Source organism: Muntiacus reevesi, chromosome 3 (assembly GCF_963930625.1).
Source record: "Muntiacus reevesi chromosome 3, mMunRee1.1, whole genome shotgun sequence".
Classification (NCBI taxonomy): Eukaryota; Metazoa; Chordata; class Mammalia; order Artiodactyla; family Cervidae; genus Muntiacus; species Muntiacus reevesi.
The window spans coordinates 117967436-117983433 of record NC_089251.1 but is presented as its reverse complement, the minus strand read 5'-3'; the positions used below and the strand labels follow the sequence as shown (position 1 = coordinate 117983433).

The 15998-nt window shown below is 55.0% G+C and overlaps 1 protein-coding gene across 1 annotated transcript; it reads left to right on the top strand.

The window, feature by feature from the left end:
• The first annotated feature begins 1617 nt into the window (after positions 1–1617).
• TEX44 (testis expressed 44) lies at positions 1618–2670 on the top strand. Its single transcript, XM_065928905.1, has one exon. It carries the CDS (start codon positions 1618–1620, stop codon positions 2668–2670), a length of 1053 nt encoding a protein of 350 aa, XP_065784977.1.
• Positions 2671–15998: the final 13328 nt, after the last annotated feature.

The window sequence follows — 15998 nt, the reverse complement described above, 5'->3', positions numbered from 1 at the left end:
TGCAACAAACTTGGGTTTGCCCTGTGACCTCTCAGATGGCCGCAGAGCATTCATGGGGAGAAGAAATAGTTTTGAGCCTGGTGCTGGGAGAATTGACAGCAACTGTTACCTACTGATGTGGCTGGATTATGGTAGGCCTCTCTCTGCATTAGCCAGTATCCTTACCATGCTGGTCATTCAATATTTTAATATCCCTTCTGCATATAAAATAGTGCTGGAGAACTTGACTTTTGAAGCCAAACAGGATTCAAATCAGATTCAGTGCTTATTGATATGTGCCTTTGAATAAGTCACTTATTCCCTCTGAAGCTTAGCTTCCCCCTATATAGAATGGGTATAATAATGGATGGCACCTACCTAGAGATGACAGGGTAGTTGGAAGGGTTAGATGTTTAGCTCCTTCTTCTGCCCATGATAAAAGTGAAAGTGAAGTCACTCAGTCGTGTCCGACTCTTTGCGACCCCATGGACTATAGCCTACCATGCTCCTCCGTCCATGGGATTTTCCAGGCAAGAGTACTAGAGTGGGTTGCCATTTCCTTCTCCAGAGGATCTTCCCAACTCAGCGATCAAACCTGGGTCTCCCGCATTGTAGTCAGACGCTTTACCATCTGAGCCACCAGGGAAGTCACATATCTGCCCATAATAAGCAATCACTAAATATTAGCTGATAACCCCAGGGGAAGCGAGACACAACAGATTGGAACCTTCACTCCAACCACCTTCTTAATGAAGAGCACAAGCTCGAATAGGTTTATCTGGGTCCACACATTTCCAGAGAACACTAGAGGGTTCATAGATCCTTTGTTATTCTCTGCTCTCTCAGCCTAGCTAAGCAGGGAGAAGATGGAGATTGTTTATTCTGTATCACAGGGTTAACCCCTGTATCAGCACATTTGGGCTACAGATTCAGTGTCCAGTGAGGCCTGCTTCCTGGTTCATAGATAGCTGCTTTCTAGCTGCATTTCACATGGAGAAGGGGGCACTTTGTGTGGTCCCTTTTATAAGGGCACTAATCCCATTCATGAAGGTGCCACCCTCATGACCCAATCACTTCCCAAAGTCTCCACCTCCACGTACTATAGCTTTCAACCATACAAATTTTGTTGTGAAACACAAACCTTAAGTCTATAGCTCCCCACAACCAAGACAGTCAGGGCTGGGAGCTGCCCAAGCCCCTCTCCTTTCCTTGTTCCTACTCACCACTGCTGCGAAACCGAGTCTCTGCAGAAGGACTGGCCAAATGAGTCACCAGTGTGGACAGAGAGGTGCTGGGAGTGGTCCCTTATAACTTTTACTACAAATCGGCATCTGCATCCCATCCTTTTGTGAGAGCCACAGCACCCTGATTCTGGGTGGGCACCTGGCCCTGTATACAACCTCCCTGCTTTTCCAAGACACTTGCCTGCGTCTCCTTAGACATCTGCAAACACGGCTACAAACAGTCCCACAGACTCAGCCCACTAGGGCAGCCACTCCAGAGGTGCAGGGACCTTGCTCTGCCAGTACCTGTGACATCGCCAGCTTCGACAGTCCCCTGTGACCTCACCACCTGGGGAGCTCAGCCCAGCAGGGCCATGGCCACTCTCTCAACCAGCACAAGTAACAAAGGGCCTAGATGACCACCGTGCCCTTGGGAGAGGCCGGAGCCACCAACAACCCTCTACATGGTGACAGCAGGTCTACAGACATCCCAGCAGTGGGGTCCCAAAGTCAGGTCCCCCTCCTTGCAGATGACCCAGCATCTCTTAACGCTATAACATCAGCTGAACGGCAGGATGTAGATCAGGCCTCCACTGAGCCAGCCACCTCAGGGGCCACGTCAGAGTCTGGGGACGCAGATAAGCATGAAGTTGCCGAGGGGGAAGCCCAGGAGCCCAGGGAGGCCACAGCCCTGCCTGCTGATCCAGCCCCAGGTATCCTGAAAAATTCCCTGGACTTCCAGAACCTAGTGCAGAAAGTGCTGGTGCAAGATTCCAGCGGGACTCAGAATCCTCAGATTTTCCAAGCTATCTCCCTGGTTAAGGAAGCGACGCCACAAGCAGTGGCCACCCCAGACAGAGAGCAGGAGCCAGCAACAGCCACCCCAAGTGCCGAGGTACAGTCCCCCCAGAGCGTGGAGGCTCAGCCGGTCGTGAGCACCGCCAACCCCAAGGACCAGCTTGACCCTGGGACTGCTGACCCTGAAGCTGTTGAAGAGAAGCCGGAGGGTCCCGAAGCCTTGAACCCTGACCCTGACGCCTCGCCATCAGCCCCTGCCTCGCCGGGCCCTGGAGCACCGGCCCCACAGACGGGTCCCCTGGACTCCACAGCTGGCGAGGAGAACAGCTACATGCGCTCCATGACCAGCTTGCTGGGCGGGGGCGAGGGGTCCATCAGCTCCCTGGCAGACATCCTGGTGTGGTCCGATGCCACCATGGGCCTGGCCACGGGCTTCCTGGCCACCGGCCGTGGCTCCATGTCAGACCTGTTGCACAGCCCGGGGCCCAGCCTGCGCTCCGTCTCCAGCATCCTGGGGAGAGCCAGCTCTGCCCTGTCCTCCAGGCTGGTGGTGAGGACCAGATCAGCCCTACGCTCCGTCACCCACGTGCTGGAATTGGTGGAGCGGAGGACCGTCGAGGGCATCCGTTTGGCCATGCGCTACCTGACCAGCCATCTCACCCCACACTAGGCCCACGCCCACCCCTGCTGGGACTGGGCCCCATGTTTGGCAGCTTCCCAAGACCCCGGGGACACTCCTGCCCCGCTTTCTCACCCACCCCTGCTCTGGACAGCTCTCCCCAGACTGGGCAATAAATCACCGGCCAGCGTTTATTTTCCAAGCGCCAGCTTCCTCCCTTGTATGTGCAGTGGGCACAGGGTGAAGGGACAGGATAGGGCTAGGGTGTTCTAGAGACGGAAAGATGCCCTCCTGAGGGCTTCTCAGCTTGTCCCACTCAGGAGCCGGGAGCCAAAGTGCAGAAAGAGACCTGCCTCGGGACTTCCCAAGCGGTCCAGAGGCTAAGACTCTGAGCCTTCTAGTGTAGGGGGCACAGGTTCAATCCCCAGTCTGGGAACCAAGATCCTGCATGCTGTGTGGCATGACCGATGCAATTTTAAAAATTAAAATTAAAAAAAAAGAAAGAGAAGGGCCTGGGCAGGCCTGGGAGGCCAGGTGTGGGGAGCTGTGCGTGCTCAGTCGCTCACTCGTGCCTGACTCTTTGCGACCCCATGGACTGTAGTCCACCAGGCTCCTATGTCCATGGAATTTTCCATGCGAGAATACTGGGGTGGGTTGCCATTTCCTCCTCCAGGGGATCTTCCCAATCCAGGGATGGCACCCGCATCTCCTGGGTCTCTTGCACTGGCAGGCGGATTCTTTACCACTGCAAAGATTGATCTGGTCTGGACCTCTAACCAGGTAAGTGCGTTTCTGAGGAAGCGAGACCTGGCCCTTCTCTGGGGCTTCCTGGCTTAGCAGGCTCAGGCCAGCTTGCCAGGCTCTCTGGTAGTGGGGTTGAGAATGCAGAGCAAGACCAATGTGGGTTCAAATCCTAGCATCCCTACCGGCTGTGGGTCAATCTCTTCACCCTCCTGAACCTCCAATTCTCCTCCATATAACCAACAGCAAACCCATGAAGCTATTCCAAGACATAAGGAGAACAACGCAGGTCTAACACATGATGTCTGGCAGTTAATGAGTTCACACATGTCACCTACCACGATTATTATCCTCCAGCAGATGGCAGACACAGTGGATGGGACACAGAAGAGGGATCCTGGTAGGGTGACCAACCACCCTGCTTTGCCTGGGGTTCCTGGGATGTGAGACTTTCAGATTTAAAACCAAGAAAATCCCAGGCAAACCAGGATAAGTTGGTCACCCTAGACCCAGGTCTCTTGACGTGGTTTTTTTTTTTTTTTTTCCTTGACTTGGTTTTGACCCTTGTCTGTGATTCTGTCTACCTTGACAAGGGAGTCACCTGCTTTGGAAGGCCACCAGACCACCCTCTGGCTGGAACACAGTGCAAACCTGGCCACGTGACTTGGTAAGTGATCTGGCTGGCTCAGCCCCGACTCTCACCCTTGGCTGGGCCACAACCCACACACCTCCACAGCCCTGGCCATGGAGTCCTTCATTCACCCATCCTCTGTTCCCAGCAGAGTATCCAAATGGGAGACCGTGGCAGGAACCAGCCCACTGATGGATTGTTTGCCCTTCACGGTAGTTCTTTCTCTTTAATTTATTTTATTTCCCACTGCACTGGTCTTCATTCCTTCACTCGGATTTTCTCTGGTTGTGGCAAGCGGGGGCTACTCATCATTGTGGTGGGAAGGTTTCTCATTGCAGTGGTTTCTATTGTTGCGAAGCACCGGCTCTACGGCTCATGGACTTCAGCAGTTGTGTTACACAGGTTCAGTAGATGTGACTTGAGGCCTCTAGAGCACGGGCTCAGTGATTGTGGTGCTCGGGCTTAGTTGCCCTGAGGCACACGGAATCTTCCCAGACCAGGAATCGAACCGAGTCCCCTGCATTGGCAGATGGATTTCTTATCCACTGCCCCACTAAGGAAGTCCAAGCCAAGAGATTTTTAAATAAAAATATGAATCTCTGAGGACTTCCCTGGTGGTCCAGTGGCTGAGAATCCATGCCCCCCCCCCCCATGCAGGGGGCCCAGGTTCGATCCCCAGTCAGGGAACTGGATCCCACATGTCACAACTAAGAGTTTGCATACTGCACCAAATGTGCGTACGGCACATTTAGCCTGTGTACCATGGCTAAAACCTGGTGTGGCCAAATAAATAAATACTTATTAATGGACTTCTGCTTCTCTTGAGAAACCTAGGGGCCTTCTTCCTTCTGGGCAACCTGCAGCCGAGTTGCCCACTTTAGAAGGAACCGCCTGCCCTACATCAGCTCTAATGTCACTGGCCTGACCCCCAGAGGCGTGCACTTACCACCCCTCCCCAGCAGATGCTTCCGATGAGTGAGTCTGATGCCAGGCCCCAAGGGCATAAAACCAGGTGTGTCTACCCCTTCCCGCAAGGAGCTGCCACTTTCTGTAGGTGAGACGTGAGCTGCCCCTATGGAGTGAGAGCAAGGAATCCAGAGGAGGGAGGTTGTCAGTTCAGATCCCAGGATCAGGAGTCCTTTGAGGCAGATCTAAAGAGAAGAAGGATGTGTCCCTGACAGAGGCAAGGATGACAAAAGTAGAGGCAGGCATGGTGGGTGTTTGGTGGGGAGGGTGGCCCAGCAGCTCGACCTGCCCAGAGTCCAGAACAGAGGAGACGTAACTACCATGTAGACCCCAAATGCTTTCAACAAATATTTTTTGAACCAGGGTAAGTGCCACTATTGGGCTTCCCAGATGATGTTAGTGATAAAGAGATGATGTTAGTGGCAAAGAACCCACCTACCAATGCAGGTAGGCCTAAGAGATGCAAGTTCGATCCCTGGGTTGGGAAGATACCCTGGAGGAGGGCACAGTGACCCACTCCAGTATTCTTACCTTGAGAATTCCATGGACAGAGAAGTCTAGCAGGCTGCAGCCCATAGAGTCTCAGAGAGTCAGACACGACTGAAGTGACTTATCACGCACAGACGCAAGTGCCACTCTGCTCCCCAGGAGGCTCAGTAGTAAAGAATCCACCTGCCAGTGCTGAAAATTCGGGTTCAATCCCTGAGTCAGGAAGATCCCCTGGAGGAGGAAATGGCAACCCACTCCAGTATTCTTGCCTGGGAAATCTCATGGACAGAGAAGCCTGTCCATGGCGCTATAGTCCATGGGGTCACAGAATCAGACCCAACTTACCAACTAAACAACAACAAAGTGCTACTTTAGGCCAGGCACTGCTAGATCCTGAGACTGCAAAGGTGAATGAAAGATGGAAACCGAGCTCAACCCAGCTCAGGGGAAAGGATTATCCGACTAGCACAATTGCCAAGTGCCAGCATGTTGGCACCCAGGCCTCAGCCATGGCCTCAGGGCTCTGTCTTTCCAGCTCAGCCCCTCCTGTGCCGGCTCCATTCTCTGGTGCTCAGACACCTTCCTGGAAAGAGGGGTTCTTGTTCCTCCTGGCTCTGGCAGGAGAACCCCAGGGGAAGACACGGCTCCGATGCCCTGCTGAGCCAATCATGGAGGCCACGGGAAATTGAAATAGCTCGTTGCCTAGCATGGGCCTCAGGTCCACCTCTGGGGCCGGGTCAGTCCAGAAATGGGGGTTTCTCACAGCAAGGGCTGCTGGACCAACACCATTTGGTGTGTTAAAGCCAGCAGAGTTTCAGACTCTCCTTGGGTTACAGTGGATAAGAATCCGCCTTACGATGCCAGGGACAGGGGTTGGATCCCCAGTCCAGGAAGATTCCACATGCCTCAGGCAACTAAAGCCTGGGTACCACAACTACTAAGCCTGTGCTCTAGTGCCTGAGAGCTGCAACTGCTGAAGCCTGCGAGCCCCAGAGCCCGCACACCACAACTAGAGGAAAGCCTGTGCAGCAATGAAGACCTAGCACAGCCAAAATAAATAAGTAATTATTTATAAATGATCATTATAAAAATTATTTTTAAGTAAATAATTTTTAAAAAAATAAATAAAAGCTGCCACACTCATGAAGTTTAAAAAAAAAAAAAAACAAAGCCAGCCGAGTTATATAGAACACTTTGCCTACAATGCAGGAGACCCGGGTTCGATTCCTGAGTCGGGAAGATCCTCTGGAGAAGGAAATGGCAACCCATTCCAGTACTCTTACCTGGAAAATCCCATGGACAGAGGAGTGTGGTTGGCTACAGTCCACGGGGTCGCATAGAGTTGGACGCGGCTGAGCGACTTCACTTTCACTTTCACTTTGGGGGTCAGGCTACCTTGAGTCCTGGCTCCTTCTCCTTCTCGCTACGTTACTTTCATCCCCCACGCGCTGGTCTCCTCATCTGTAAAATGATGATACACCTGCCACATCAGGCTGTTGTGAGGATTAAATGAAGCAAGGGCTTGGAAATGTACCTGGCACATTGTTGAGTGCAATGTGTTAGTGATCACTGTGTTTATTAGGACAGAAGAGTGCATGGAGCTGTGTGCTAAGGACGGAATTTCCCTGCCCGCTCCTGGCCTTTCCCTTTGTAGTGGGATCAACTGTGGTTTTGGCAAATACACCTGGCAACACGTTGTCTCTGCAGGTGGGACCCCCATCCCCACCCCAGGCATCCAGGTGCTACTGTACCTGCAAGGTCAGGGCAGCACACTCAAGACTGAGGAATCCAACCAGGGGCTAGAGGGTGCACCCCAGCTCTGGCTGAAGTGAGAAAGGAAAGGCCCAGAGTCAGGGACTTGGAGAAACGCCCCATTTCACAGGCCAAGAGGAAGCAATTCATAAGAGACAGGAGCACTCAGCAAATGGGAGTGATCCAGCCTATCACAGGCACATGGATGGATAAAAACTAAACTTATTTTTTCTGGCCGCACCACACAGCTTGTAGGATCTTAGTTCCCCAACGAGGGATCAAACCCTGGGCTCTGGCAGTGAAAGTGCCGAGTGCTAACCGCTGGGCCACCAGGGAATTCCCTGAACAACTACTGAACTATTGGGGAGGGGCAGTTAGTAGGGACAGAGGTGGTGTGTAAGGGGAAAAAGAATGAGCCATCGTCAGAGCAACAGGGCGGCTGGATGGAGGGTACTCTTTAGTGTTGAGAATTGAGGCATAACAAAGTTACAAGTTCACCCCAACAAAGCTGGTGTCTCCTGTTTCTGGTTTATATATTAGGATTAGCACCTGACAGCTACCAGCATTTCTCTAGATCAACAGCAGTCTTTTCGGGTGTGTGCTCTGCCTCTGAAAGATTGACTGGTAAGCAGAGATTTTGTTTAAAGAAACATTCAGGCCGGGCTGAGAGCCATAGACACCCTCATCTCTGAGCCGGGCCAGGGTGTGGCTAAGGGCAGGACACCGACAAGTCCTGGGAGATGGCAGAGGAACACTGTAGCCTCAAGAGGAGGGCCTGGCCGGCGGGTCTCTGGATGGGCAGGAACCACAGACGCTGCACTGGCCCTCCCTGTGGCGTCCTCACAGGCACTGTGGTGCTAGATCAGGGCCAGACCTCCATTTCCTCACCTCTAAAATGCCTGTGATCAAGAATGCATTAGAATTCTGTAAACCAATTATCCTTCAATTAAAAAATAAATTAATTTTTTAAAAAAGAATGCATTAGAAAAAGAACAGCATTTAACAATGGGCCTGTGACAAATGTTAGTTTTCTTCCTTCCTTGGGGCTTTCTGCATTGTCTGTCTACATATTGGTCAGGAGTCTCTTTATTGGAAGTGACAAAAACCCACAGATTTGACAAGCTGGGCAGAAAAGGGCTGAGAAGGAACTGACTTCGAGACGCCTGCTATCGGGAACACAAAGCTGTCAGGATACCTCCATGGCTGTGTCTTCTATCTCCCGTGGCAACTCTTCTTTAAGCTTCTGCTTATGTCGGAGACAAGGCTCCTGGAGGCTCCAGGTCCACAGCCTTGCACTTCCACGACCAAGAGGAAAAGTCTGTTTTCTGCTCCAGTCTGATAAATTTCAAGGGGAAGGACTCTGGTTGGTCCAACCTGGATCACATGGTGGAAAGGTCAGACCTGGTGCCTCTCTGAGCAGGCAGCTCTGGACATCCTGAGCCACGCCCCTCCCTCCCAGAGACAAAAAGCGGGAGCCGGGCAAACTGACCTTTCCTGGCTGCCCAGGGTTCCGCACAGTGGGTGGCAAAGCCCTGACCTCCCTTCCCACCCACATCTGAAGGTTCCCCGGCAGATAAAAGTCACTTTTCCTACAAAACCAGTCTGAGGCTCCAGATGAGGTCAGATGTTCGCACAAAGCCACCCAGAGCCCAGTCCTCAGCTCTAGGCCCTGAAGATGCCCACCACGACACTAGAGTTTGTCTGTGAATCCTCTGCCCACAGTCAGACTGTCTCTGAACCATGTGCTTTGGAAAGAGCTGAGGCATTCTCAAGTGTTCTCCTTGTAACTCCATGGATTGAAAATTCTTCCTTTGGATCTCTGAATTTTAAATATTCATGAGAAAACAGGATTCGCCTAAAACACCTGGTTTTGTTTCTGACCACCTGTATATTATTGGGTGTGTTTTAGTTGCTTAGTCGTGTCCAACTCTGCGACCTTATGGATTGCCACCTGCCGGGCTCTTCTGTCCATGGGATTCTCCAGACAAGAATACTGAAGTGGGTAGCCATTCCCTTCTCCAGAGGATCTTCCCAACCCAGGGATCAAACCTGCACCTCCTGCATTGCAGGCAGATTCTTTACCGTCTGAGCCACCAGGGAATATTAAGTGCTTGTCAAAATGCAGTTTTTGATGAAGAAAAACCCCTGCCACAGTAGGCCTCCACTGCTCTGAACTTGAACAAGACAATCAAGGTGCTCTAGCAAGAGGAGGTGGTTAGGATTATTCCTGGCCAAAGACGGTTAAGTCAAGGCAGAGAGGGAGGTAGGGCATAGCGGCAGATTGCTGCTGGCCCCTGAAAGGTTCTGGGCTTGGGGATTCAGCATTGTATAACCTTCTATGGTGTGAAATGGAGATGGGGCAACCGCGGAACAACACCCACAACAGAAACTCTGGAAAGCGGTCAGGTAGGCTCTACCCTCCCCACTCCCCCCCACCCAGGGGTGGCCTTGGCCAAACCGCACCCAGCACCGGCAGGGAGGCATGGAGGTGAATGTCACAGCACCAGGGGAAGGTGGAGGAGGGAACCAAGGATGGGAGCAGAGTGGTGTGAGCAGGGCCCAGAGTCTCCTCCCACAAGGCAGGTGGCCAAACACTGCTGAGATGCCCTGGGCGATGGGGGTGGGGGGTGGGGGAAATGCCCCGTGCTGCCACCTGCTCCTTGTCTCCAGAGCAGGAACCCAGGCTGGGAACCGAAAAGGGGGCAGTCAGGTGGGTGACGGTGAACAAAGGCCTGTCTGGGAGAGAGATCCCAGCTGGCGGCAGGACGCACTTCAGGCCACCACGGGGCCCTTGCCAGCCGGCCTGAGGCCAGGAGGCGCCATTTCCCCCGCTGGGGCTGGTCTCCTTCCGTCGCGGGGAGGAGCGGAGGACGCGACCAGGCGGGCGAAGGGCGAGGAGGACAGGGCAGCCGGGCAGGGTATCCACCGCCCTGCCCAGTCCCGCCGTCTCCATGGCGACGGCTACCTCACCGCGGAGGCGGGGAGAGCCGCAGGGTGAGTCTTTGCCGGTTGCTGCGCAACGGCCCAGTGACGTCAGGCGATTGAGTTTGGTTCCCAAGGTAACTGGCTGGGCAGCTGGGCCGGGAACTATTTGCGTCTGTCCCCCGAGGGTCTGCGGAGCCTCCGGGGTCTGGAGCAGCTGCGGAAATGCGCTCCTGGCCCGCGGGCAGGCAGGAGACGGAACACAGAGGCCCTTTTCAGCTCTCTGAGACCGGCGACCCAGGCGGGGCGGGGTCTGCGCCCAAAGCAGGACGCCCCCACTCTGCTCCCTGTCGCCCAGGTTTTCTCCCCACTCGAGGGGCCCCGGGACCGCCAGGCTTTGTCCTACTTATAAATGCTCGGCTGGGTGAACTCCTTGAAGTAACGCACTCGTGTTTGGAGCAGCCCGGGCCTCAGTCACCCTCGCTGGCACACAGTGGGAGCTCTTCACGCCCTTCCCATGGGACGGCGGATGTTCCCCTGAGAGAGGATATTGTTCCAACCTGGAGTGGAAGAAGGGGAGGGACAGGACACCACAGGAGCAGAAAGAGCATCAGGTGTGCAAAGACAAAGCCATGACCTAAATTTGGGCCTGAAAGCTGGCCCAGGCCCAGGAAGGCGAGAGTGAGGGGAGGAGAAGGGAGGGGGGAGTGGGTCCCCTCAGGACTCAGCCCCTAACTGGGTCTCAGGACTTAAGTGACACAGTCTGTCCAGGCCTCTCAGGCTCCTTCCTCCATATGCCACCTGTCAAAACAGAGTAACACCCAAGTCTCTCACATTCTGTCTCCAAGGAGCTGTGCAGTGGGCCAGACCAGGCTGGACTCCGGGACACAGATATCTGAACCCGGGCCAGACGGCACCCACATCCTGGCCAACTGTTGACCCAGGAGCCAGGGCACGCTCTCTGGTCCCACCCAAGCGGGGCCTCTACTCCATCCCTGTGGCCTTCCTGTCTCTTAGTCTCACTGATGGGGGCCCGGAAGACAGCAGGCACCTGGCAGCTCTGAAAGACCAGCCTCAGGGGCTGGCTTCCTGGGCCTGGTTCTCAATTGAGAAAAGCCTGCAGCCTTCATCCTCTCCTCCCCTCTGGGTGGAGCAAGCTCCATGATCCCAGATTCACACAAACACATGTTCAAGGATTCCACCCCCCCAGGCCCACCTCCCCCAGCCCGTGTTCTCGAGTCACTCCCAGATGGGCCCTGCAGAATGGGCCCCGGGCCCAGGAACCAGAGCCGGCAAGCAGAACAAGCTACATAATGTATGGGGCCCAAGTGAAGCGAAAATACAAGGCCCCTTCTTCAAAAAGTATTGAGAATGTCAAGACAACAACAACAAAAACAAAAATTAAAATTAAAAAAATAGGACATCAAGACAGGGACGGCGATGGCTTAATGCCAAGCCTGAACCCGTGGGACTGCACAGGGTACAGCCTCATGAGGCCAACCCAGCTGCTGTGTCCCCGACACCAAGCAAGCCTCCTTCCTGGGCATAGCCTGCCTCTTCCTTCTCTCGGGTCCCTCTGCTGGCCTCTCCCCATGCTGCTGCCGGCTGCTTCCTGGATCACTGTCCACACCATCCAATCAACACAATGTGGACATCTAGGGTGGCCTCAAAGAGGCTCACAAGATATCACATGTGCGGGCGGAGGGGTGGACCTGGTGCTTTCTTAGCAAAGGACCCAAACCACAGAACACTTCTAGAAATGCGCATTCCTGCAAATGCTGACTGTCTGATTCCCTATTTCAAGCTGAACAACACTTGCTCTTGGAAAAATATGAGGGTTATCTACCTAAGGTGATGAAATCTGAAGTGTAGCGGCTGATGGATGATAAGTTGACACTGATTAATAAAACAATACAGAAGAACAAAAGCCGAGGTTGTGCCTGTGGGCTACATCCCACCCATGATTCATCCCACTCTGTCCTCAGGGAACCAAGGGAGAGGACTTCTGCCTCAGCCCATCTGGTTCATCTCCACCCTGGGATCAGGCCCGGCAAACTCCTCTGCTGGACTCCCTGCACAGCCCGCCGCCTCCACCAGCTTCACTGATTCCTGTCCTCCTGCCAGGGTGCATACCCCCTTGGGGGCGTTGTGCTGCACCATCCAGTCTCCTGCAGACCTGAAGGACTTAGGGTACCCCAGAGCTGGGAGTACAGGCTTCAGACAGAAGGACCCTCAGCTGTCAGCCCTCTCTGGGGATCACCTGAACTGAAGAAAGTAAAATATCTTGGCCAAAGCCAAGAGCATCACCTGTTCAAGGCATCACTCTGGCTACAGGGCAGAGAATGGATTCACCACATGCACCCCCATTGGCACATGTTAGCCCTTTGGCCCAATTACTAAGTTTTAACCTCCATTTGTGTGAGATAACTAGTCTGCCACTTGAGGTTGGAGCCCAGCCCTTGAACTGTTTGTATCCTTGCACAACCTTGCACTGACTGTGTGTGTTAGTCGCTCAGTCGTGTCCAACTCTTTGAGACCCCATGGACTGTAGTCTGCTAGGCTCCTCTGTCCATGGAGTTCTCCGGGCAAGAATACTGGAGTGGGTTGCCCTTCTCCCTGACCCAGGGGATCTTCCCTACCCAGGGATCGAACCCAGGTCTCCAACACTGCAGTCGGATTCTTTACCATCTGAGCCACCAGGGAAGCCTTGCACTGAGTAAGTGCTCAGTGAACATTTATGGCTTACAAACTGCTGACATTTCTGTTTCTGCAGTGATCTCTGGGAGTCTTGCTTCTCAGGCCAGCATCAGCACCACTTGGGATTGTAGGAAATATAGAATCCCAGGCCCCACACAGACCTTCTCAATCAGAATCTGCAGCGTAATAAGGTCTCCCAGAAATTCGGATGTGTGGGAAAGCTTGAGAAGCACTTCTGGTGAGTAGAATAACTAGAGGAAGTGTGGTAAGTGGGAAGTGAGCTGGGGGCAAGCCCAGATGTATATAGAGGGCTCACTGCGGGGAGGGGAGTTGTTATCCCTTAAAGAGTGGCACTCACCCTGAGTCACAGAGTCTGAGAAGAGATGGGACCAGTAATAAAGCTCTTAGTGGGTGCTTTCTATGTGCCAGACGCTGGTTTCTCCATCTTTTACATGCAGTAACTAATTCAGTCTCCACAACAGTCCTATAAAGTGGGATCACCGTGTCCTTACTGCAGATAGAGAAACCTAGGCCCCGTGAGGCTGAGATTGTTCCAGAATCTTCAGCAGGTACACATATTTGGCTGTACCTGGTGTTTAGGGTAGGGCCTATTCTGATTGGTCGCTGCCTGTCCTACTGGTTATTCAATGTTTTGAGCGTCGCCCTGGTTACACAGCTGGATGGAGGAGGCAGGATCCAAACCAGCCCTCTGGTGCTGGAGCCACGCCCCAAACCAGGATCCTCTATCCATCTAGGGCCGTCACCACCCAGAAACAGCACACCTCAGGGACGAGTTAATGTTTGTCAAAGTGCTGTGTAAGCCGTAAAGCACAGTGTAAATGCCAAATGGGTTCCTCCGGGACAGAAGTGAGAGAAGCCTGGAGAAGAGGAGAAGCAGGGCTGTGAGAATGCAGACGGGAGGCTGCTGCGGGGAAGCAGGGAAGCAGAATTCTCTCTGGTTGCTCAACGGGGTAGCTGAAGCAAGATGGAAAAGCTTCCCTGAGTGGAGCCCCAGGATCAGCCCCTGGAAGCTCTAACTTGCCAGAGCCCCCATCAGGCACCAAAAGCAGGGTAGCCCGCGTGAGTCCTCCCGGAATAACCGAGCCCTCCCGATATTTACCACGAGGGGGCGCTGCTCCCCAGCCTACGTCCCACTGGACCCCACCTGCTCTCAAGAAATTAGGCCTTGGAAGGAGTCCTGATGAGCAAGCTTCAGGGGCTTTGAGAAGTGGAAAAGGAAGTCAGGCAGGATGGAGCGAGCCTACCGAACAGCTCTCGTTCCTACTTTACAGATGAGGAATCTGAGGTCCAGAGATGTCGGAACAAATCACCCAAACCAGGAAGTTAGGGAGAGGCCGGGTCTGGGTCATTTGATTCCAACCTCAGTTCCCAAGGAGACCACAAGTGGCTGCCAGCTCCTCTGACCCTGTCCTGTCGCTAGTGTGCCTGCTTCTACTCACCCTGTATTCTGGGAGGTGGCTGGAACTCCCAGCACAACTGTATTCCCACAATTCCAACAGCCAGACCTCAGAAAGGTAGCCCTGTTCCTAAACTTTTTGAGGTGGTGGGCTCCCTGCCCTCCGGGCTTCAAGAAGCCCCACCTGCCACCCCAACCTAGCAGCCTCCCCACTCAGGCGGACCCTGAGGTCTCTTCTCCAGAATCTGGCTCTGGGCCCCCCAAAATCATGTCCTCTTCCACGTCCCCTCCCCACCCCAGGGACCCCCCCATGGGTTCTCGTTTGCACCCTGGGGCCCCACTGCAGGCAGAAGCACCAACAAGGGGACGTTTGAGCCTGTGGCTGGGGCCAAACCAGGCACCAAGGTTTTTTTTCCTCCGCTCCCACCAATTCCTTTTATGGTCTCTGGGTTCAGTTCCTTCTTCATAATAAGTCGTAACTGGAAAGGCCTCAGAAGTCACTGAGCCCGACTCCAGCCAACACTTTCCTTTTCTAAAGAGAAAAAAAAATCTTTAGCCTCCCCCGTCTCCAAGCGTGTTCCTAAGACCAGGACCGGCAGGCGGCGTCCTGAACGGGAGGGAAACTCTAGCCCTGAGATGGGATCCTGGCACACACCTGTAAAGTAGGGGGGAGGGGGCACCCTAACCTCGGCGTCAGATTCTAAGGGTCCTCGCCTCTAGCTCCTGAGGTTGTCACCTGCCCTGGGGGCCGCCAAAGAAACATCTAATCCGCCCCGCTCGTTAGGACGCTTTCCTTCCCTCTGTCCTGGGAGCTGGGGTTGGCTCGCGTGTCGGGGAGCACGTGCGTGTATATGATCATGTGTGTACAGAGGCGTGTGAGCCGCCGCACACGCGTCCGCGCCCTGGCCTGGGGGTGGGGGAGAGGTGTCTGCGCGCCCCCTAGAGGCCGGCCACCACCCGCTGTCGCAGCTGCCCTGTGGCCGTGTGCAGCCCGCGCGTACCCGGCGCGCACCAGGCCGGCTACCCTCCAGTCCCGGCCGGGAGCACGGGGGTATGCTGCCGGAGCCAGGATGCACGCCGCCCCCAGAGCCAGGGTACTTCTGGTTCTCGGTTCCCAGGCCGCCCCTTCCCGCCCGGCATTCTCTGTTTTCCCGGCTCTCCCCCCTCTGCCCGCGAGGAGCGCTCCCGGGGCGGGATCCGAGAGCAGCCCCGCCCGGGCCGGCCGGCGAGGGTGGCGGGGCGGCCGGGCGCGCGCCGCCCCTCCCCTGTCGCACCCGCCCGGGCGCCCCGATGGGTTTTTCCATGACTGCATCCGGCCGCGGGCCGTCTTTGTTCCCGCCATCCGCGGCCGTGCCTGCGAGCTGGCCCGCCTCTCCCCTGCGCGCCAGGGTTTTTCCAGGGCTCAACTGGAGCATAGAGGAGCCGCCTCCCCGCCCCCGGCCCGCGGGACCCTGCGATCCCAGACGCACCGCACCGTCCGTTCCGTCCCCGCCGCCAAGGCTCGCGGCCCCTGAGCCCGTATTTGTGCGCCAAGTTGACTGTCACCCGGCCTGAGCGCTCCTGCGTTTCGTTACGCGCTCTTGGCGCCCCGAGTCCCTCCTGGGCTGCACCTTAGGGGGCGAGGGTCGGGTCGGTGCAGTGTCTGCAGAGCCTCCAGCTTGTGTTGGGGGCTCACATTTCTCCCCAGGGGCAGGCGGCCCAGAGGGGCACCCGGGCGCGCGCCAACGGCCCCATCACAGCGAGAGATCGCCGTGTGTGCCCAGC